Source organism: Lepidochelys kempii, chromosome 6 (genome assembly GCF_965140265.1).
Source record: "Lepidochelys kempii isolate rLepKem1 chromosome 6, rLepKem1.hap2, whole genome shotgun sequence".
Taxonomy (NCBI): domain Eukaryota; kingdom Metazoa; phylum Chordata; order Testudines; family Cheloniidae; genus Lepidochelys; species Lepidochelys kempii.
The window spans coordinates 127,462,976-127,486,892 of NC_133261.1; the positions used below are offsets into that span (position 1 = coordinate 127,462,976).

General features: G+C 44.3%; 1 protein-coding gene across 3 annotated transcripts; it reads right to left on the minus strand.

Moving 5' to 3' along the window:
- Nucleotides 1-476: 476 nt before the first annotated feature.
- Nucleotides 477-23,074, minus strand: TMX1 (thioredoxin related transmembrane protein 1). Of its 3 annotated transcripts, none has more exons than XM_073350160.1 (8): nt 22,714-23,074; nt 21,458-21,573; nt 20,669-20,714; nt 19,939-20,067; nt 16,734-16,779; nt 16,536-16,637; nt 16,355-16,424; nt 477-1,131 (listed from the first exon to the last, which is right to left on the minus strand). In XM_073350160.1, exons 1-8 carry the CDS (start codon nt 22,875-22,877, stop codon nt 1,067-1,069), a joined length of 738 nt encoding a protein of 245 aa, XP_073206261.1. In that variant the 5' UTR covers nt 22,878-23,074; the 3' UTR covers nt 477-1,066. The 3 variants fall into 3 exon arrangements, with proteins under 3 accessions (XP_073206261.1, XP_073206259.1, XP_073206260.1); XM_073350158.1 differs by lacking the exon at nt 477-1,131 and adding an exon at nt 10,986-15,487 and having other exon boundaries at nt 22,714-23,067; XM_073350159.1 differs by lacking the exons at nt 477-1,131; nt 16,536-16,637 and adding an exon at nt 10,986-15,487 and having other exon boundaries at nt 22,714-23,069.
- Nucleotides 23,075-23,917: the final 843 nt, after the last annotated feature.

Sequence of the window (23,917 nt, forward strand, 5' to 3'; positions counted from 1 at the left end):
CAAAGCCCTGGCTGGGATGATTTAATTGGGGATTGGTCCTGCTTTGAGCAGGGGGTTGGACTAGATGACCTCCTGAGGTCCCTTCCAACCCTGATATTCTATGATTCTATGGTGCAGTTTACTGACTCGGTTAGACCTCAATGAAACCAATATTCCCACTGTTATTACTGCTTGCTGTGTGCTCCGCAATATCTGTGAGAGTAAGGGGGAGACGTTTATGGTGGGGTGGGTTATGCACAGCCAGACACCAGGGTGATTAGAAGAGCACAGGAGGGCGCAGTGCACATCAGAGAAGCTTTGAAAACCAGTTTCATGACTGGCCAGGCTACGGTATGAAAGTTATTTGTGTCTCCTTGATGAAACCCTCCGCCCCTTGGTTCACTCTACTTCCCTGTAAGCTAATCACCCTCCCCTCCTCCCTTTGATCACCGCTTGCAGAGGCAATAAAGTCATTGTTGCTTCACATTCATGCATTCTTTATTAATTCATCACACAAATAGGGGGATAACTACCCAGGTAGCCCAGGAGGTGTGGTGGAGGAGAGAAGCACCAAGTGGGGTGGTGGAGGAGGGAAGGACAAGGCCACACAGCACTTTAAAAGTTTAAAACTTTTAAACTCATTGAACGCCAGCCTTCTGTTGCTTGGGCAATCCTCTGGAGTGGAGTGGCTGGGTGGCCAGAGGCCCCCCCAAAGCATTCTTAGGCATCTGGGTGAGGAGTTTATGGAACTTGGTGGGGAGGGCGGTTGGTTCCACAGGGGCTGTAGCGGCAGTCTGTGCTCCTGCTGACTTTCCTGCAACTCAACCATACGCTGTAGTATATTAGTTTGATACTCCAGCAGCCTCAGCATTGAATCCTGTCTCCTCTCATCACGCTGCTGCCACCTTTCAGCTTCAGCCCTCTCTTCAGCCAGCCACTTACTCTCTTCAGCCCGCCGCCTCTCCTCCCGCTCATTTTGTGCTTTCCTGCACTCTGACATTGTCTGCCTCCACACATTTGTCTGTGCTCTGTCAGTGTGGGAGGACAGCATGAGCTCAGAGAACATTTCATCACGAGTGCGTTTTTTTCACCTTCTAATCTTCACTAGCCTCTGGGAAGGAGAAGATCCTGTGATCTTTGAAACACATGCAGCTGGTGGAGAAAAAAAGAGGGACAGTGGTATTTAAAAAGACACATTTTATAGAACAATGGGTACACTCTTTCACGGTAAACCTTGCTGTTAACATTACATACATAGCACATGTGCTTTCGTTCCAAGGTCGAATTTTGCCTCCCCCCAGCATGTGGCTAGCCCCTCACCGCTCCCCCCTCGCCATGGCTAACAGCGGTGAACATTTCTGTTCAGCCACAGGCAAAAAGCCCAGCAGGAACGGGCACCTCTGAATGTCCCCTTAAGAAAAGCACCCTATTTCAACCAGGTGACCATGAATGATATCTCACTCTCCTGAGGATAACACAGAGAGATAAAGAACAGATGTAGTTTGAACGCCAGCAAACATTCACTGCAATGCTTTGTTGTACAATGATTCCCAAGTACGTGCTACTGGCCTGGAGTGGTAAAGTGTCCTACCATGAAGGACGCAATAAGGCTGCCCTCCCCAGAAACCTTTGGCAAAGGCTTTGGGAGTACATCCAGGAGAGCCGCGAATGCCAGGGCAAATTAATCATTAAACATGCTTGCTTTTAAACCATGTATAGTATTTTAAAAGGTACACTCACCGGAGGTCCCTTCTCCACCTAGTGGGTCCAGGAGCCAGCCTTGGTTGGGTTCGGATGGTACTGTCTCCAGGTCCAGGGTGAGAAACAGTTCCTGGCTGTTGGGAAAACCGCTTTCTCCGCTTGCTTGCTGTGAGCTATCTACAACCTCATCATCATCTTCCTTGTCCCCAAAACCTGCTTCCGTGTTGCGTCCCTCTCCATTGACTGAGTCAAAGCACACAGTTGGGGTAATGGTGGCTGAACCCCCTAAAATGGCATGCAGCTCATCATAGAAGTGGAATGTTTGGGGCTCTGACCTGGAGCAGCCGTTCGCCTCTCTGGTTTTCTGGTAGGCTTGCCTCAGCTCCTTAAGTTTCACGCAGCACTGCTTCGGGTCCCTGTTATGGCTTCTGTCCTTCATGCCCTGGGAGATTTTGACAAATGTTTTGGCATTTAGAAAACTGGAACAGAGTTCTGATAGCACGGATTCCTCTCCCCATACAGCGATCAGATCCCGTACCTCCCATTCGGTCCATGCTGGAGCTCTTTTGCGATTCTGGGACTCCATCATGGTCACCTCTGCTGATGAGCTCTGCATGGTCACCTGCAGCTTGCCACGCTGGCCAAACAGGAAATTGAAATTCAAAAGTTCGCAGGCCTTTTCCTGTCTACCTGGCCAGTGCATCTGAGTTGAGAGTGCTGTCCAGAGCGGTCACAATGGAGCACTCTGGGATAGCTCCCGGAGGCCAATACCATTTAATTGTGTCCACAGTACCTCAAATTCAACCCGGCAAGGCCGATTTCAGCGCTAATCCCCTTGTCACGGATGGAGTAAGGAAATCGATTTTAAGAGCCCTTTAAATCGTAAAAAAGGGCTTCGTCGTGTGGACGGGTGCAGGGTTAAATCGATTTAACGCTGCTAAATTCGACCTCAACTCCTCGTGTAGACCAGGGCCTTGTGGCGATGTCACATTTCTCCATTAGTTTCTAAATGTTACAGCAGCATATTGTGAGATTTGAGCCAAGGTGTTGTGTTTTGTTGTTGTTGTTGGGTTTTTTAAGTATACAAGAAGTGGAGGCACCTGAAACTGAGGCACCCAACAATCACAAGTTCCTTTGGCCGTAATCTATTTTACCTTTATAAACCAAAGCTTTTTTTTTTTGTAAAGACATCAATCAAATGTAACTATAATATATGTTGTTACTAAATTGCTCACTCGGAACAAGAGATATTTGATATCTGCCTGATTAATGTTTCTTCCAAAGATTTTCCTTCTGCTGCTCGTACATTGCCGTAGCATGTTCACCTGCACTGGGGCTTCCAACAAACTCACAATCATTTCCCCTACCACTGTTTATTCAAAGTTCCCTAACCTAACACCAGGGGACCACATCATCTGTATTATTTATGTTTCCACACCTGGATCAGCAGGGTATGGAACAGACATTGGTGTGCTCACACAAAAGCTCTTTTGTGGATACCCGATGCATATCTGAAGGTACACAACTCAAGCTGTTAAGCAAATGGTCCAGCATAAAAACCCATTGCATTTCTATTCCAACACATTTCCAAGTGGAAAAGAATACAGCTACATGGACTGGGAAGAGAAAAGGGAAACCTTTTACTCGTTTGTCTGACAGTGTAGAAAGCTCTGCAGTGTAGAAAACAACTGGAAAATTTAGGATGAGGGCCAAATGGAAAAGTTTTGTATCTCCATGTAGGAATCAAAGGACTGAAGCAGATTCCATAGGCAAGAGCCCAAACGCTAATGGTTTATACAGAATCACAGCTGAATACGTCACTAGTCAGGAAATGGTTCACTGAAGAACCATTTGCTGTCCCTAATAGTAGCACCACCCCTACTAGGAAGACAAACAGATAAGGTAGCTCTCAAACAAGGAGCTCACATAACTGCAATCACATCTATTCTGCTCCCCTGTCTAATTCACTTCCCGGACATAATTCCCGTCTTAGTTTTTTGTTTTTGGAGGATTGATGAAAACGCTGTTCAGAGACAGACCGTGTGGTCAGCCAGTGAACAAGCTCTTGACTCTTCAGAGAAGTCAGCTGGAAATGATTTATGGCATCAGTGTTAATAGCAGGTCTTCAGTGCAGCTGCACCAGAGCAAACCCAACGCGATGACGTTAATCGAGTAAAAGCTCTCTCCCGCATGTAGCTGTGGCAACCACAGCAATCCCACTGCACGTGAAGGGTAAATAACTCCATGCCTAGCACAGAAGACAACGTCTACATTTGCGGACACAGCATTTAAATTTGCCTGTGGCTAAAATTACAGGGATACAGGATGCCACTTGCAGAAGGGATGGAGTACTGGTGTATCTCCTCCCTTCATTTGCCTATATGTCAAGTATTTATATGGCATCAGTCACTATAGTATCCAAGCACCCATTTACTTGCAATCCCCCCCAAAACAAGATGCAAATTATAGAGGAGTATAGAGAGATCACCTCTCTCAGAAATTATAATACATGGGAGGATCAAGGGGCTTTGAGGCCTCTGCTGAGTCTGACATTCATAAGAGCCCCCAAAATATCATACTATTAGTTCTTGAAGAAGCAGAAGCCAAGTATTGCCACTAATTACCAACACAAATATAATTGTGGAATAATGATTTACTGATGAAAATGATTCATTCTGCATTTTTTAAAGCTTCCTGATTTAGAAGTCACATTCTACCTCTCAAAATGAATCTTCCAAAAAACAAAAACAAAACAAAAAAAACCACTAAAAGATGTAATAAGTTTATTTTCCCCAGATGCTCACAAATATTTTAGAAGCTGACATTGTTTTAAGGGTGTACCTTTCCATCATGTATGATTCACATGCACAGAATTCTAAGAGGCCATAAGCAGTGTAAAACAAGGCACCGGATGGGGAGTCAGAGTAGAGAACTGCAGACCCCTAATGCTCCATGAAGGAGTCAGCGACCCATGCCAGAGGATCTTGGCCTGGATGCATGAAATGGCCAGGGAATGGAAAAAGGCCCCACAGTCACAGAGAACCTCCCCATCCAGCTTCCTCCTCCTGGACTTATGGATGGCCAGAGCTAGGAAGACTGACAAGGCGTCTCGTGCCTTTGTGGAGCCACAGATGGGCCACGTAGACAGGAACAGTTGTGGAGGAAAGCATGGCCAGAACCTCACTCGGCCTGAAGGAGCTGAAAGAGGAGCGGCAACATGGCACTCTGCAGGTAGGCCAGGGTCTCCCTCTCACCACAACAGGGGAAGGCGTCAGAGATTTCTGTGAACTGTGCCTGCCACGCACCCAGGCTAACAGCCCCTGTGTAAGAGCCACCAGCTGATAACCACAGCAGGCCACAAGACCAGAGCTGCATGAAGGCTCACCCTTGCTAGGTGGAAGGGCATCCTGCCATTTAGTAGTAGGGCAGGACACGAGAGCAAGGAAGCACATGTCATGGAGAGCAGACACGTAGAGATGGTCCCCGGGTGTGGCTCTGAAGCAGGCCCGCTGGACGGCATTCAGCCTGCCTAGGTGATATGCTGGGGGCAGCCAGCAGGGTGGTTTGTGGGGTAGGAGCCTGAAGTTGAGTTCTGATGGGCCAGTAGCTACAGGAAGGTGGAGAACACCCTTTTCACAGGACCTGCTCAAGACACAGAAGAGAGGCTGGGCAGCCTTCATCTCCTAGAGCACACAGCAGGGGACACGAAGAGTGTGCACCCCATGGTTGACCCAGTATTACCAGCCATAGTCCAGAGGTCTCTTATCCTAGTGATATCAGCCAGGGCCAGCCTCCAACACACCAAGGACACCCCCATCACCTGCGCAGGAAGACAGGGATTTTGCAGCAGGGGCTCAGCAAGGCACCCCCACACACACACTTGGCGTGGATCCCCTGCAATGGACATGGTTGTGTTGGTTCACATGCACAGGCTTGACGCCTCTGGCAACTGAAGACTTACTTATTCATAGAGCAGGCAGTCACCGTGCAGGTTTCCTCTCAGCCCCGACTTGGAAGGACCAGGCATAGAAGCAAAAAGATCCATCAGTCTTTAGACATATTCAATCAATGGCTGCTTGGGCTGGGTTAGCCCAACAAAAGGGATAACCCAGGGGAGCTTGTGTGGCTAAAGGCCTTTGGCTCAGTCTAACTTGACAAATGACCAAGCGACATGATGCTCAGATATAGGAGAGGCTGGCAAATGAAAGTGAGTGTCCACGGCCACATTCTGGTTAGGCCTTCCTGATGTCACACTTGGTCACAGACTTACAGCGAGGCTCTCATTGCCTCAACAAAAGCCTGATCCAAAGCCCACTGAAGTCAACTGAGATACCTTCTCTCTTAATCTTCCATCTCTGTACTGGACCATTTCAATAGTTGAAATAGGATCAGCTGTTAAACCTGTAAACCCCTTTTCCGCAACCCCACCCCCACCCCAGGGGCCAGCTGCCTCTTTCTAGCAGGCGGCTGCTGTTCTTCAAATAGTCACCCTTACTAACAAACTGAGCGCCCTGAACCTCTGTCTCCAAATTCAAGGTGTAATTAAACCTGCCCCATGTCTGCAACAACCACTGACCTACCTCTGGTTTCCCATCAAAGGGATACTACAGCTTCCCCAGGCAGTCCAGCCCAGCCTCATCCTCAAGCCCACTAGGGCCCTTTCTATGTCTCCATTCCAGCAAAGCACTTAAGCAGGCGACTAATCCCATTCAAGTCAAGCACATGCTTGAAATTAAGCATATATTTAAATCCTTTGCTGAATCAGGGAATAAACGCCTTTCCCTCCCCCACTATATGCCCAGATGCCAATTAAACAGCAGTTAGTGGTCCTCTGGCCATGTTGAATTCTCATAACAACAGATACGCCCCGCTTTAGGAATAAAAAGTTAGCATTATGCCAGAAACTGCCACTGAAAGGAAAGACAAGACCATGAATTTATTTCAAGGAGAGAGAAAGACCTAAGACAAAAAAAAGTGAGGGAAAAAATAATTGTGTACAAAAGAGGCCAGAAAAAGGGTGCTATAATTTTGTTCTCTATTTTTGTCTGCTGTCCTTAAAGGACTATTTTTAATAGGGGAGGATGACCTATCCTTGACCCCCGAAATACTGCACTTTTAAAAAAAAATTTAAAAACACTGAGATGTAAAATGAAGGAGCTGTTCAGTCTAACAAGGAATAAACCACACCAGAAGGTGTGCATGAGGCTCTCTTTCTTGAGTACATAAAGGCCACCTGCTAGGGGATATACTTTTGGGGCTTATTGCTGTATTTATCATCCCATCTACAGAGGTTATTAAAAGATGTATTTCAGATGCTCTTTTCCTGGTACTAATCCTCAAAGGTGAATAATTTATGCATTTGACTTTTTTCTTGTCAACAAAAATACCTGAAGGTGGTGTCTCAACTGGGGAAATAGTCCCAAAGATTCAAATCAGTTTTAAAACCAGCTAGAGCCCCAGTAGAGACTAGGGTTTAGCAACTAGAAGCTGCTTTTCAGAGATTTAGGTGATTCTTAGCATTGGCACCTTGTCTATGTGCCAGCTCTGAACAAGTCTGAATTTTAGGGAAAGGTACAGTAGAGGCAGAAGTCAAATCTTCATTTTTGGAATATTTACTCAATTTAGGCAGACTGAAGAAAAGTATTGGTCTGTTTCATACTTTCAGCATCACTTACTCTCCATTTAACTGCAGAACAGCACCGTTTGCTGAACGGCTGTACAAAGAGCTGTACATCAACGTGATATATGGTGAAACTATAATTGCATTCAGAAAGCTTCCGGTTACTGAAGGCAGATGCTAACTGCAGCTTCTGGGTGGGGATGTTAAAATCAAAATGAACAGTAGTTACCTGTCCACTTTTTAGCAACAGGTCATTTCTTCTTTCTTTTTAAGAGCTGCACGAACCTGTCATTTGTGTTTGACCAATGGAACTAAGCAACCCCACCTCCCACCGAGGAAAGGAGCAGGCTAAGCTAGAATATGCTCACACTTTTCAAAAAGAAAAAGAGTACTTGGGGCACCTTACAGACTAACCAATTTATCTGAGCATAAGCTTTTGTGAGCTACAGCTCACTTCATCGTTGTTCGTCTCTAAGGTGCCACAAGTACTCCTTTTCTTTTTGCGAATAGAGATTAACATGGCTGCTACTCTGAAACCTGTCACTTTTCAGTTAGCTTCCCCGTTTTAAAACTTTGTGCAAACTAGTTTGCCAGCAGGCGAAAGTCAGGACAGCAGCTTACATCCAGCCTCACCTATTTCACCGAACAAGGCAAGGCTTATGCACATGCAATTGGGGCACGCAACAGGTGCTAGTGAAAAGTGCCTGACTCCCAGCCTGTATTTCCTACTTTCTTTCTAGATTCATAGAATCATAGAATCATAGAAAATCAGGGTTGGAAGGGACCCCAGAAGGTCATCTAGTCCAACCCCCTGCTCAAAGCAGGACCAATTCCCAGTTAAATCATCCCAGCAAGGGCTTTGTCAAGCCTGACCTTAAAAACCTCTAAGGAAGGAGATTCTACCACCTCCCTAGGTAACGCATTCCAGTGTTTCACCACCCTCTTAGTGAAAAAGTTTTTCCTAATATCCAATCTAAACCTCCCCCACTGCAACTTGAGACCATTACTCCTCGTTCTGTCATCTGCTACCATTGAGAACAGTCTAGAGCCATCCTCTTTGGAACCCCCTTTCAGGTAGTTGAAAGCAGCTATCAAATCCCCCCTCATTCTTCTCTTCTGCAGACTAAACAATCCCAGCTCCCTCAGCCTCTCCTCATAACTCATGTGTTCCAGTCCCCTAATCATTTTTGTTGCCCTTCGCTGGACTCTCTCCAATTTATCCACATCCTTCTTGAATTGTGGGGCCCAAAACTGGACACAGTACTCCAGATGAGGCCTCACCAATGTCGAATAGAGGGGAACGATCACGTCCCTCGATCTGCTCGCTATGCCCCTACTTATACATCCCAAAATGCCATTGGCCTTCTTGGCAACAAGGGCACACTGCTGACTCATATCCAGCTTCTCGTCCACTGTCACCCCTAGGTCCTTTTCCGCAGAACTGCTGCCTAGCCATTCGGTCCCTAGTCTGTAGCTGTGCATTGGGTTCTTCCGTCCTAAGTGCAGGACCCTGCACTTATCCTTATTGAACCTCATCAGATTCCTTTTGGCCCAATCTTCCAATTGGTCTAGGTCCTTCTGTATCCTATCCCTCCCCTCCAGCGTATCTACCACTCCTCCCAGTTTAGTATCATCCGCAAATTTGCTGAGAGTGCAATCTACACCATCCTCCAGATCATTTATGAAGATATTGAATAAAACCGGCCCCAGGACCGACCCTTGGGGCACTCCACTTGATACCGGCTGCCAACTAGACATGGAGCCATTGATCACTACCCGTTGAGCCCGACAATCTAGCCAGCTTTCTACCCACCTTATAGTGCATTCATCCAGCCCATACTTCCTTAACTTGCTGACAAGAATACTATGGGAGACCGTGTCAAAAGCTTTGCTAAAGTCAAGAAACAATACATCCACTGCTTTCCCTTCATCCACAGAACCAGTAATCTCATCGTAAAAGGCGATTAGATTAGTCAGGCATGACCTTCCCTTGGTGAATCCATGCTGGCTGTTCCTGATCACTTTCCTCTCATGCAAGTGCTTCAGGATTGATTCTTTGAGGACCTGCTCCATGATTTTTCCAGGGATTGAGGTGAGGCTGACTGGCCTGTAGTTCCCAGGATCTTCCTTCTTCCCTTTTTTAAAGATTGGCACTACATTAGCCTTTTTCCAGTCATCTGGCACTTCCCCGGTTCGCCACGAGTTTTCAAAGATAATGGCCAGTGGCTCTGCAATCACAGCCGCCAATTCCTTCAGCACTCTCGGATGCAACTCGTCCGGCCCCATGGACTTGTGCACGTCCAGCTTTTCTAAATAGTCCCTAACCGCCTCTATCTCCACAGAGGGCTGGCCATCTCTTCCGCATTTTGTGATGCCCAGCGCAGCAGTCTGGGAGCTGACCTTGTTAGTGAAAACAGAGGCAAAAAAAGCATTGAGTACATTAGCTTTTTCCACATCCTCTGTCACTAGGTTGCCTCCCTCATTCAGTAAGGGGCCCACACATTCCTTGGCTTTCTTCTTGTTGCCAACATACCTGAAGAAACCCTTCTTGTTACTCTTGACATCTCTGGCTAGCTGCAGCTCCAGGTGCGATTTGGCCCTCCTGATAACATTCCTACATGCCCGAGCAATATTTTTATACTCTTCCCTGGTCATATGTCCAACCTTCCACTTCTTGTAAGCTTCTTTTTTATGTTTAAGATCCGCTAGGATTTCACCATTAAGCCAAGCTGGTCGCCTGCCATATTTACTATTCTTTCGACTCATCGGGATGGGATACTGCAGAGATTCAGTATCTGCAGCCACACCCACTCACTAGGGTGCACATGACACTGCTTAAAAGTATTCTAGAAGAATCCCATTTGTAAGGCAGCTCGCTGCACCAGGGCATATAGCAAACATTTAGTTGTTAGTAGCTGGCGTGTAGACAATCACAAAGACGATTCCTAAAAATTCCTTGGGTTGGGGAAGTTTCACAGCATATTGTTTTAGACCCCAGGAGAAAAGTCAATGAGTCAAACCAGGAGGCCAAACTTCAAGATTTCTAACTGTTGACTCCAACCTGTGTTTTTCTACACTGAGATCTATACTGTCCTATACACTCATTATCTAAGCCCTTTTGGGGAGTAGATTCCCCTGCACCCTGGGAGGTATCTAGCTACTGCTAAATAACCAGGTCATGTTACAAGAAGTAGGGCTCTGTGTCTGTCATGGAGGTCACCGAAGTCATGGATTCCATGACTTCTGACACTTCTGCAGTGGCCAGCGTGGCTGACCCCAGGGCTGCCCATAGAGACAGCCTCAGCGGCTGCTGGTGGAGTAGCTCCGCAGCCAGCCATACTATGCAGCTGGAGGGGCCCCAGGGCCAGCCGCACCTCGGCACCAGACCAGGACCGTCCTGAGCAGGGTCAGCGGCCCCTGGCCACGGGTGCTCCCCCTCAGCACAGTGCCCCCCGTTAAGATTTAGTCACGGGTATTGTTAATGTAAGTCATGGATAGGTCACAGGCTGTGAATGTTTGTTTATTGCCCATGACCTGTCCTTGACTGTCTTGTACTAAAAATACCCTTGACCAGATCCTAGCCTTAACAATAAGAGATGCTATTGTGGATTTTAAAAAGAGGCACAAGCTGTTCCCTGCCACTTTAGTTTAAAATGTCATTCAACATTTTTCCTTTAAAAAGACAAACAGTCAGAACTATTTTATTAATTGTATTGTTACAATGTGAGTGTTATTTTGCATTGACAATGGCTGCTTAGCCTTGCTTTGACACTGGAAAATGGAGCTAACCCAAAATGTGTATTCAAAATTCACCGAGAAAACAGGAATCTAAGGCTGGTAGTCATAGTTTCAATAAGTATTCTTTCGGAGAACCTTTGACAAAACTTTAAAAACGGTATGTTACAGCACCCTGGTCTACGAGGTTATATTTCAATCCCAACTAGAATGAAAAAGGGTAGTCTGGCTTTTATAAAATTGATATTCAAGCATTATGAACACAAACAGATATAAAGGGCAGGTTCTTATTAACATACCTTTGTTACATTGCAATCTGAGGCTAGTAAGCCTCGATAAACAATTTTAGGAATACAGTAATTCAGTACAGATGAAAGGAAGAAATGATCACAGGACAAACCATCGCAGTGTGAAAGCATGACAGTAAGATTTACAAAGGTGGGCAAAAGCACGAGGCTGGCCTATGATCACTAAACACAGCATTTATTGCACAAACAATAAGCACAAATGCAAGTTCTGCAACACTAAGTCAGGATTCACGCAACTCAGAATAAATGACCCTTAAGTTCGAGAGGCAATTTTTGAACTAGTTCAATCATTTGCCTGTAGGGCAGGAATGTATTCGGAAAGGTAGGAAAATCAAAGACAAGTTATACAAGTGTTACCCTGGCAAGAGAAACACGAGAGTGCTACCACTTTAACAAGAAAACACATTGATTTTCTTCACTTAAAAGCTGTAACATGGCAAAAAAAATCAAGAATATGTTTTATATATTATACAAGTGTAGTTGTTTAAAACTAACATCTGCATCTGTAAGCAGCAGCTACATTTAGACATACGGAAGGCTTTGTTAAACTGTATTATTTCAAATCTAGAGTAAGCACTTTTCCACACTGAGAACATGCAGCTCTATCTGAATCCTTGGCCTTCTCTCAAATCCTCTCCAGGATTAAGTGCAAGTTTCATGCTGAATGAAATGTACCACTTATCAAATAAAGTGCTGCTTTTCTCTAGTACATCATACATTATTGCTTTATTTTACTGGTAACAGACAGTGATCTAGACTCTATAGCATTTAAGGCAATTCCCACAAAAACATCTTAAGTGTATTATACAGGATACACATTTCATTTCACATACTACGTTAATTTTGATATTTTAAAACGTAGGAACACGATTCAACTAAAAAGCTAACCAAAACAGATTGATTTACATTGTTGTAGTTACACTTTCACTGAGGTAACAGCATAAGTGATAACACAGAATGGAAAATATTTTTGCTTAGGATAAATCAAACCAACAGCACCAAAGAAACAAAAAAGACTAATAGGAAGTACTAGGACACGTTTTATAGCTGATCGTTTTCTTGTACATCTGAGAATTTCCCTGGAGGGATTTGTTTGACAGCAGAATATATCTGGTGAGTTGACTCATGTTTTTCCAATCACAGTATGCAGGTTGATTAAAGATGTGACTAACTGACATACAAATGCATATTTTGTGTTATTTATTGCCAAGAAATGTTCAAGACATGACAGACACTTAATGTGTCCCTCCCTTATGACTTTCAATGTATTAAATCAACAGCAATATTTGTGAATGCTGAGCAAGTTTGTTTTTAAGTAACTACTCCATATCCCTTGGACATTCATTAATAGCTACTTGTTCCCGGCTGGTCTCTGCTAAAAGTAATTAGTAATATTGTTAAAACATTTCTGGCTTCAACGTGCCATTTTGCAGTGAAAAATTAAGAACGGCATCAGTATTTCCATTAGCCTCTCAAGTGACTCCAGACCAAAATTTACTGTTTGTAATGACAGATGTTTAATCTGCCAGCACTGCAAATTCACTAAGATGAGGACCAGCAAGAACTGAGTTACATTTGTTTGAAAATGTTGCACCTACTATATACAGCAATCTCACTTGCAAACACCACTTCAGAAGTTAGCAACAGAACTCTTCATTTTCTTTGGCTCGCTAATGCACAATTCCAGTATTAACATATACTCTATATTTCATATATATATATAACAGAAAAACCCTTAGAATGCTAAGGAGACATGTATATTAATTTCAGGGCATAGCATTTAAAATGGCACTCTAAGAAACTGGACTTTTTGTAAATTAGTCAATTTAAAAAAAAATTCAGTGTGACACGTGTTCCTTTAAATATACACTAGGTACACAACCATGCTCATAAGAAGATGCGGTTGAACCATGACAGCTTTAGTTCCCTACAGCAGGATGAACTGATGGAACTGGCACTTAGGCAGAAAACTCTTTGTAAACTAAGCCAGTTTGAGCTGGAGTCATTGAGACAGACAGGGAATTGCCAGATGCCATTTGAAATAAGTTTTCAGAGTAGAAGAATTACATGGTTAATTGAGAAGCTCAGAACTTGTGTATCTCCTTTGGGGCATTTAAGAGCCTTGTACTCCTGCTAAAAAGAGACAATGCAACTGACGAGATTTCTGGGTAATGCAAGAGAGATTTCATACTAGCTTCACAATGCACATAAGGGACCTTCATTTTGTGGTTGAATAATTATAGGTACTGGCCTTTTGCTGTTCTCAGCTTTGACTACAGTGGGGTGACTATGCAGTCAGAAGACACTGTAGTCAAGATTACTCATTTGAACAGATGGATATGGAGCATCACTGTCTTAACTGAAAGCCACAAAAGCTTTAAATAGTCACAAAAAATGCTTAGGACTATTTCAAAGACTTTTTTTTATAGCATGTTATTACCTTTTAGGTTTATTAAAGGCTCTGTTTCCATGAGACATCACTAAAGACACGAACAGCTCCTTAAACTAATATGAAGCAGGCAAACACTTTACTGCATCAAAGCACAGGGAATGGAGTGCGCATACTACCATGGCAAAGAGATCATTGCTGACCATTCCTACAGGAATCATTTCTTTAGCTCCTCAGCACCAGCTTTCCATTTGTTTTAATAAGGCGGTTAGAATTATCTGCGCTATAATGTAGCAGAAGTGAAAATAAATATATTAGCTTCATAAGAGCGGTCCTGGAAGGCAAGCAACCACAAGGCCTGTGGTATTTGAAAAGAACATGTGTGCCTCTAGGCCAGGAGACACAGTGCTGAATGTCCTCTGCACAGTAAATGCAGAAAATGAGATGCTCTGAACACAAAACTCTGGAAACATCTTAACTTAGAACTTGGCAAGAGTAACAGAGGGTTTTCACACTAAATGTTTAACAGGAGAGAGTGTGCTATTTCTGTTTGAGTGTGGAAGATCAGGCATCCTGCTTTCTTCATCTATAACGCATGCTCATGTACTTTAGTTATCTAGGATACATTCAAATTAAAAAAAGAAAGCATTTTTTAATTTGAATGTAAGAGTAGAAAAATACCTTTCCACTCAAGAGTTCAGAAGGAGAAAAGCAACCAGGAAATTAAATTTCATCAATTCAAATTTTTTTAAGTCATATTTGTAGTTTTTCCTCCAGCCTGGGATATATAAAAGATTTACCTACTACACAGAGGATGAAAGTTGGTTAAAAAGAGAGGGGAAAGAGTAATATGGAACAGAATAAAAATGGTCCACAATAGAAGGGAAGACTCAAGTTTCATAACAGGGCAATCCTGAATATCAGGCCAATGCATGATTGGCATTAACAAGCCACTGTTCAGTTTTTAAGACTCCAGTATGTCCCATATTAGTCTCATCTCCTTGCTTTTTATTAGAGGATATCCTTAGTTTGCATTATTTGGTGTAAAGAAATTTGTTTGCTGCACTCAAGGTCATACCTATCTAACAGAACAGTGACCTGGAAACAGCTTATAGCACATTTTTACCACAAAAACTGGGCAAAGATCCCATAACTTGAGGAATTTTTTCCAGCATTTCTTCAGAATGAAACTGGAAAGGAGGAATCTTTACAATGAGGAATCTTTTCAGCTGCTCTAGCAGGCAAACAGGTTAGTGCATTTTCCTTGCTAATATTCTCTAATACTGCAAATACACTGGTTTTGCATTTTGTACAACTCAACCACAGAATGAGTCATTGAGAAAGCCATACAAACTATTTCTTAGCACCAATCCACAGACATGGTATTGGGTTTCGCCATTTGCCATATCAAGTTTCAGCTTTGAATACCTGATGCCACAGAGACTTTTTTAAAGGTAGCTTTCTCTGAAAGTGATGAGCAAACACTACAGCGATACGAGTTCCACCTCTCTTCAAGCAGAAGGGTCTGGTATATTGCACCTCTTTTGTTTCTCAAGAAACCCTCAAGTATATGGAACTATGATTTATCTGTGGCAGCAGCAAGGTTCACAGGACGCTGTCTTACAGCATTTGTTGAAGAGTTTCTGTCTGCCACCTCTTTATCCTCTGCTTCATCATCTGAAAGATCCTCCTCATCTGCTTCTTGTTCTTCATCCAGTTTTTTCAAGAGCCGGGCTGATTCTGGTGCTAATTTTTCTTAAAGAGAAAACAGAAGTACTTTCATCTCAAGACCTATTTTGCTTGCGCAACACCTAACAGGTCTGTCTAGGAATTCTGATATACATGAACATTAACTGCAGTGGTTTAGTCATAGCAATTATCTTAACCACAAACCAGCAGAAGTTGGGAATTCCAATATTAAATGTAAAATGCCTAAACAGATTCATTGCCACCAAAGGAATTAGGTCACTCATGTTCTTCGATTACTTAGTCAAAATTACTTGGCATAAGACTCCCTCAAGCTTGGGACAGGGAACCTAAAAGCACCAGTTTGAGGTACACAGGGCTGAGCTTTCTCCTCATATGTCTTTGTAACAGTGAGTAAGCAATCCCCTTTAGTACCACCCCTCATTTTAATAGCTCTCAGTGAAGCATTTTAAACTGAATTGTTGGATTATGTTAACAGATGTAAACCCCTCCTCCTTTTAAAATGCGGCATGTCTTCTTTTGCCCTCAATCTGACTACAAGTTCCAAACGGAGTTCATTCACTGGAATTTAACTGAAATGTGTTGATGCCCAAACTTTTAGCTTACCTTATTAAATTTGAGATGGTGAGGGAGGAAATATCCTCCAAACATCTAAATGTTGAAAAAAAGCTATTTTCACCATCTGAAGTCTATATTAAACAATATTCTGCTCTCCTAACCTCAGTCATGATCCTATTATGAAGCCTAGACACTAGATAATCACAGTTAAAGTGCAATATCACTGATCAGCAAAAAGTCAAAATTTTAGTGAATGTTTCATGGCCAGCAATCATAAGCCTCATATTATTACACGAGGATTTACTCACTGGCTTCCTCGAACAAAATGAAACCCTTAGAAACATATAGCATGCTTACTTTGATAGTGGTGCTGCTGTGGTCTATGCCTTTTGGATGGACAGAGACAGTCTGCTAAAAATACCATGATCTGAAAAGAAAGTTTTCATTCAATAATTCTGAACTTCTACATTGCATTAATCCATCATGCTGTATAAAAAGCAGTTTCTGTTTCTCACAACTGAAAATATTTTTTACTTACAAGTCCAAGTATCAGTCCTGAAAACAGAGTTGCCAATGCAAAAATAGCATATGATCCCCAAACTGGTATACCAACATTTTCTGTAAAATAATTGTGGCAATGCTAAAAAGAAAGACAGACATTAGTCATCTCAAGAATGGCAGAATACCAAGTTTCTCTTTATTCAAGTTAAACAAAAATCAGACTTGCAACACATACCCTGATCCACATGGACAACTGAAACAAAGCAGACATACTGCTCATCCTGAAATAAATCAGAAAAGAGTGAAACTGGAAACTGCAATTTTTTTTTTTTAGGCAAATCAGAAGCATACAGATCTATGAACCTCCCATTCATCAGACCTACATTGAGCATTGGTTTTGCCACCATCCCAAAATATCTGGCTCCTTTCCTAACCACTTCTCCTTTATCCTTCTACTTTGCCCTTTACTCTGAAATAGAGCTCTGTGCAGATACAAAGCGTGTATCTGCATCCTATCCGTGATTCGCAAATATGCCCCACATATATCCGCATCTGTGGAGATGATGCGGATATCCGCAGGGTTTTAGATATAAAATTTGGATCCACTTCCATCCTCAAGCCGCAAAAATCCACATCTGCAAATGCAGATATCAACCGGGTATCTGCGGATTTGCAGGGTTCTAGAAACAGTCTCCCTCACAGGAGATGGGCATTATTTGGTACCTGAGTATATATTTTCTGCAAGTTTCTGAAGGACATCTACAGATCCCCACACCACCTAGAACTTGCACCTGCTGCCTATGCATTTTAACTCTTCATTTGTGAATGCACTAGACTTTGTTCCTCAGGGAAAACAGCCTATACAGTACCAATTATGTTTGTATTCAAGTAACTAATATGATACAAAAAGTATCTTAATGTGACATTGAGACTGCAGAGTTACAATAAAAGTCAGGGTATATAAAAGCTATGGTCCCTATAGCAACGTTAGCTTGGCCACAATGCACACACAGAATTATAAAATATTGCATCTAAGTAACAGATATTGGTGTAGGAATTCTAGGTTTTTCCATTTCCTGATCTTTCATTGTTACCGGGCTATCTTTGCAGTGCTGTTGTTTTGTTTGTGTTGTTTTGTTTTTTAGGAAAAGAAAAGCTAAAAGTTGACCCGCTGAAAAGTTAACTCACTTTCAGTACTTAAGCGTGCACTTATGAAAGGAGGCATGCACAGTGACTAAGGCACAAACATTAAAGATCTCAATTGTACACTTGCAGTAGTCATTTTTCTGTTCATCCTAATTTAATTAGAAGCCTATTTGTGTCATACTTGGTTGTGGACCAACTCTTTCATTAAGATTACTTGCAGACCAAGTTTCAAAGCTCAGGTATCTTGACTTCTGAACAAAGGGACAGCTTTTAAGTGGGAGAAGTATTTTTATACCTTTGTAAAAAAGACATCACAATTTTCCTTGACCTTTCAAAACACACACACACACACACACGCCCTGGAGGCCAAAGATTTCAGGCCTAAAGGTGACTGCCCAGAAATGCTGAGCAGGACTGCAACTGAGCCTGATGTTATTCTAACTGCAGAAAGGCTACACTATGAACACAGTACAGGAACTCCTCATTTAAAGTCATCCCGGTTAATGTTATTTCGTTGTTACATTGCTGATCATTTAGGGAACATGCTCGTTTAAAGCTGTGCAATGCTCCCTTCTGTCGTTTGGCAACCGCCTGCTTTGTCCACTGCTTGCAGGAAGAGCAGCCCTTTGGAGCTAGCTGGTGGGTGGTTGGAACCAGGGTGGACTGGCAGCCCCCCATCAGCTCCTGCTCCCCTAAGTTCCCTGTGCAGCAGCTGCTCAGCAGGGTATCAGTTGCTGGAGTTCAGCTGTCCCTCCCTGCACTGCCATGTGCTGCTCCTGCCCTCTGCCTTGGAGCTGCTCCCCGAGACTCCTGCTTGCTGTGTGTGGCGGAGGGGAAGAAAGGGGGGGGCTAATGTCAGGGTGTCCATCTCCCCCCTGCTCCTGCACCCCGCTTACACCATCTTCCATAGAGCAGGGGGGACACAGGGACAGAGGGAGCTGCTGCCTTAGGCAGCAACTGCGGTCTGGTCCCAGCTTGCTGATCTAATTAACAAGGCAGTGTACTTCTGACCCCACTCTTCATACTTAAAGGGGAAATGTGCATCTCTCTCTCAAACACACACAGGGGGTGTGTGTCTGTCTGCCCTCCCTCCTTTCCTGCTGCCTCGTAGAGTGTGAGAGTTAACCTTTGAGGGCTCAGCCAATTGCTAGTTCATCATTTAGCAGTAAGGCATTCCCTGGGAAATATCCCACCCTCAGACTCCTCCACCTCAACCAAGCTTCACAATCATCATCACTGTGTACCAGTATTAAATTGTTTGTTTAAAACTTATACTGTGTGTGTATGTATATATAGTAAGTATATTAGACTTTTGTCTGGTGAAAAAAATTACCCTGGAACCTAATCACTTCATTTACATTAAGTCTTATGGGGAAACTAGATTCGCTTAACATCGTTTCGCTTTAAGTCACATTTTTCAGGAACATAACTATAACGTTAAGTGAGGAGTTCCTGTATTTGTATTTTTGTACAGAAGAGCTCCAAATATTATTGTTTAGACTGTGCTCCAACAGCTGTCAAACTAGTCCAGCGCATAAGAATTTGGGATCACCCAAGTCAGATTACAGAATCTTGATTCTGGAATGCCATTTTGCTAAGCAATTCCCTATCTACTATCCCATTCCCTCCCCCAAAATAACTATATACCCCCAGCATTTACAACATAGGAGCACTGCAGTAGTTAAAAGCAAGCAATCTTCTGAGTTGCCCCTCAAAACCACTGGAAGACTATATAGCATTTCAAACAGCACTATTCTTTTGAGACTGGGTGACATCACTTTCCCACTGTTTCCTGCCTGCACTCATCACAGGTTGCATCTGATTTGTCTCCACATGTTCCTTACACTGCTAGCACTCTAAAACAATGATATACTCTTTCCAAATTTTTAGCTGCTCCACTCAAGCGTGCAGAACAAGTACATTAGCCTATGAAAAATCTACAAATACAGTGTCAGAGTCTCAACTCTGCAAAGATTATCCTCACCAGCATAATGGCCCCTGAAACAGCCTCATTCGAACAGGGGACAAAAAGTTACTTTTACCCCCTAAGGCAGCTGGTTCCCAAACTTGGTTCGTGACTTGTTCAGGGTAAGCCCCTGGCGGGCCATGAGACACTTTGTTTACCTAAGCACCCACAGGTACAAGCCGCGAACCAAGTTTGGGAACCACTGATCTAAGGTGAACCAAGCAGTGCTATGGTGCACCAGATAATTTGTCCCACAGAATCCTTGAATGTGCACGTGTCTGGTAGTGAAAATAATACAGATACTGATAAAAATCACACTGATACTTACAGGACAGAGCAAGGACCAAACCAAGAAGAAACTGGTTCAACAGACTTCCATTCTTGGTCACTGATGAAATTTATGAAGTCGTTTTTAGTTCTCTGGCCCTGGTACCTTCTAAACTCTCCATCTTTACAACTGTTCAAAGAGGAACAAATTAGATGAGTACCTTAGGATGCCAGATACAGTACAACTATTGTGTAGCTGTGTAGTACAATCTATCCATGTAGCATTCATTTCTGTTCAATGGCATTTTTCTCCTGTATTCTCTATAATCATTCTTTTTATCCTACTTTAAAGTCAAGATTCTTAGAAAAAATGGAACGCAATCAACGTCATTTATCTGGCAGAATACAGGATCTTTGCTGGACTCATATTGTGTTACTACGGAAAGACGACAATCTTGCCAGTGCCTCACCCAACAGCAGCATTAAAACCACCTAATAGACACAAGTTTAAAAAATGGAAGCACCCACTACAGAGATAGGTCAAGGTATGGACTAACTGCAAAGAAATAACTGGATGACATTCTATGGCCCATGCTATGCAGGAGGCCAGGCTAGGTGATCATAAATTTATGATTAATGATACAAAGAGCTCTGAGACTTCTCCCTCTCCATCCTAAAAAGCCTCTCTCAATAAAGCAAACAAATAATCTAGAATCATTTTTCCAAGAAATACAACATTTAATAAGGAGATCACCACATTTCCTCTATTACTGTGAATTTTGAGTACTTACTGATAGATAGTGGGAAGTGCTGTTATGACAAATCGGCCACTCAGACCTGAAGGACACAATTGTTTTTAAAATGTTAAGAACAATTTGAACTGGTCGGGGGGGTGGGGGGGTTGGGAAGAGAGAATAAACAGTGTCGGACAATAAATGTGTTTATCATAGGCATCTTGACAAAAATGTCTATCAGTTGTTCACCTGTAATTCTAATAAAGCACAAATTGACACACACTGGAAAGAGAGCACAGTCTAAGGGATATGACACTCAACAGGGAGACAGAAGTCCTGGGTTCTATTCCCAGCTCTGCACTGATCAGCTATGTGACTTTGGGCAAGTTACTTCACCTGTCTGTGCCTGTTTCATCTTTTGTCTGTCTATTTAGACTGTAAGGTCTTCAGAGCAAGGACTGTCTCTTTCTGTGTGTTGTATAGCAGCTTGTGCAAAGGGAACCCAATCTTGGGTTCCCACAGTAATGCAAACAGGGTGGAATTTTCAAGGTGCTCCTAAATGATTTAGGAGTACAAGTACCATTGACTTTCAGCAGGACTTGTGCTTCTCAGCCATAAATATAGTTAATGGGCTTTCACTACAATTAAGGATACTGTATCTGTATTGTTCCTATTGCCTCTAATCATTTTATGTAAAACAAGCACACTCAACATTTCACTTTAGTACAACAAAAAAAACCCCAAACAAAGAAAGCATATGAAGCAACACAGCCTCTGGGTATTGCACAAAGTGTAAACATCTGTATAAAATATTGTTTCTTTTTTCAGATCTATAACAGGGATTACCTGGCTGTTCTGTGACATCCACTTTTGCAATGTTAACTTCAAGATCTTCCCCCCATTCAGCAAACTTTTCCCATTCAGGCTGAAGGTTTTGACAGGCAGGACACCAGGGAGCATAACTGAAAAATAAGGTTTGTCTCAAGAAACGAAGTGGGAGAAAACACAATGCTAATTTATCCAACCATACAGTAATAACCCAGAATATAGACACTGCCATTGCAAGTAACATGCCTAGTGACTTAATACAAGCTAACACGCAAGTGCTACAGAGATATTAAGAAACGGGCAGCCACACCCCATTGTAACAGATTAAGCAAATTAAAGATATGATTACAACAGAGTCAGCTATCATCTATTTTTAAGCCATGTCTTCAGGCCTCATAAATTTGCCACCTTTACTACCTCTCAAGTAACAGCTTCCAAGAGAACAATTGTTAGCAAAACTGAGTATGGCAGACTGTGAATGCTGCGGTTATTGAAAGAAGTCTGCACAAAGGAGAAACTAGGCTGTTTTAAAAGCTGCCCGATCCTGCCTGAGGCACTGGTGCGGAATCATAGATGAAAAAAAATAATCCCAATTAACAGACCTTGCAGCAAGAGGGATTTGATGAAGTGAGCTGTAGCTCACGAAAGCTCATGCTCAAATAAATTGGTTAGTCTCTAAGGTGCCACAAGTCCTCCTGTTCTTTTTGCGGCTTACTATTAACTCAGGAAAGCGTCTAGGAGTCAGGGCAGGTAAGCACTGGAATAGCTTATCTAGGGAGGTTGGGGGATAGCCACCACTGGAGGTTTTTAAGCACAGGTCAGGCAAACACGTAGGGTCAGGTCCAGAGAACATGGGGCCCTGGCTCAACGCGGGGGCTGGACGGGATGACCTCGGGAGGTCCCTTCTAGCCCCACGGCTCTATGAGACTGCGGTTCGCCCTGGGAATCTCAACACAGCGAGAGGGGCCAAGACCCCAGCGCCGGGCCGGAGCGGGGGGGGGGGGGGCTGGGCCCACGGAGCCCCCCCCCGCGGCGGCGGCGGCCTGAGGGCCGCCCCCCCCAACACACACCCCAGGGCATGCCGGGAGCATGGGGCGACGCCCGAGTGGTGCCGAGAACCCTTCCCCCCGCTCCCCGGGAGGGACTGGCGGGAAGCGCGGGCCGAGGCCCGGACAGCACGACCCCGCCTGGTGGCTCTGCAGGGCTGGTGGGGGAGGGGAGACACCCCGGGGCGCGGCGGGCCGGGGGAGGGGCGGTCGCTCCCGCGCACTCACAATTCAATCATCCACTCGCCCTGCAGCAGCTCCCGCCACGTCCCGTCCGTCAGCGCCTTCACTTCGCTCCGCCTCCCCAGCGCCCCCGGGCCGGCCAGCAGCGCCAGCAGCCCCGCCGCGGGGACGAGCCAGGCCACGGCGCAGCGCCGCACGGAGGCCGCCATCTTAGTTACGCGGCCGGCGCTAAGCCGCTGAGGACTTCCGCGTTCTCGCCCGCCCAGCGCGCTTACTGCGCATGTCAAGGGGGCGCTGAACCCGGCCTGCGTCGCTGGCGAAAGGGCTAGCGCCGGCGCCTGCGCATTCCGGGACAGCGCCCAGACTGCGCATGCCCGAACCGAGCCCCGTACACAGCGCGGGTGGCGGAGCTGACAGCCGCCACTCAGAGCGCATGCGCATTTCGTAGTAGGCCGATCTGTCCACAATGCGCATGTTCGGGCTCTGAGCGGCGAGGCGCGCATGTCAGAGCTTGGAGCGGCGCTGTCATCCATTGGGCACGATGGAAGTGAGGCGCGGTCGGGGACCGAGAGGGGCGGGTCCAGGCTGAGTGAAAGGCCGCTCAAGGCGGGCTTAGAACGTTAGGGAGCCAATAGGGCACCGTGTTCTGGGAGGGTGCGTGTGGGAGCGGCAAGCTCAGAAGGCCTGCCTCGAAGGCCAGTGGGGAGCCGGGCTGGCCCCGCGGGGAGCAAGAAGTGTCAAGGTTCCTCCCCCACTCTGAACTCTAGGGTACAGATGGGGGGACCTGCATGAAAACCCCCTAAGCTTATCTTTACCAGCTTAGGTTAAAACTTCCCCAAGGTACAAACTATTTTACCTTTTGTCCCTGGACCTTATTGCTGCTGCCACCAAGCGTCTAACAAAAATAACAGGGAAAGAGCCCGCTTGGTTACATCTTTTCCCCCAAAATCCCCCCAAGCCCCACACCCCCTTTCCAGGGGAAGGCTTGATAAAAATCCTCACCAATTTGCATAGGTGAACACAGACCCAAACCCTTGGATCTTAAGAACAACGAAAGCAATCAGGTTCTTAAAAGAAGAATTTTAATTAAAGAAAAAGTAAAAGAATCATTTCTGTAAAATCAGGATGGTAGATACCTTACAGGGTAATCAGATTCAAAACATAGAGAATCCCTCTAGGCAAAACCTTAAGTTACAAAAAGACACAAACACAGGAATATACATTCCATTCAGCACAACTTATTTTATTA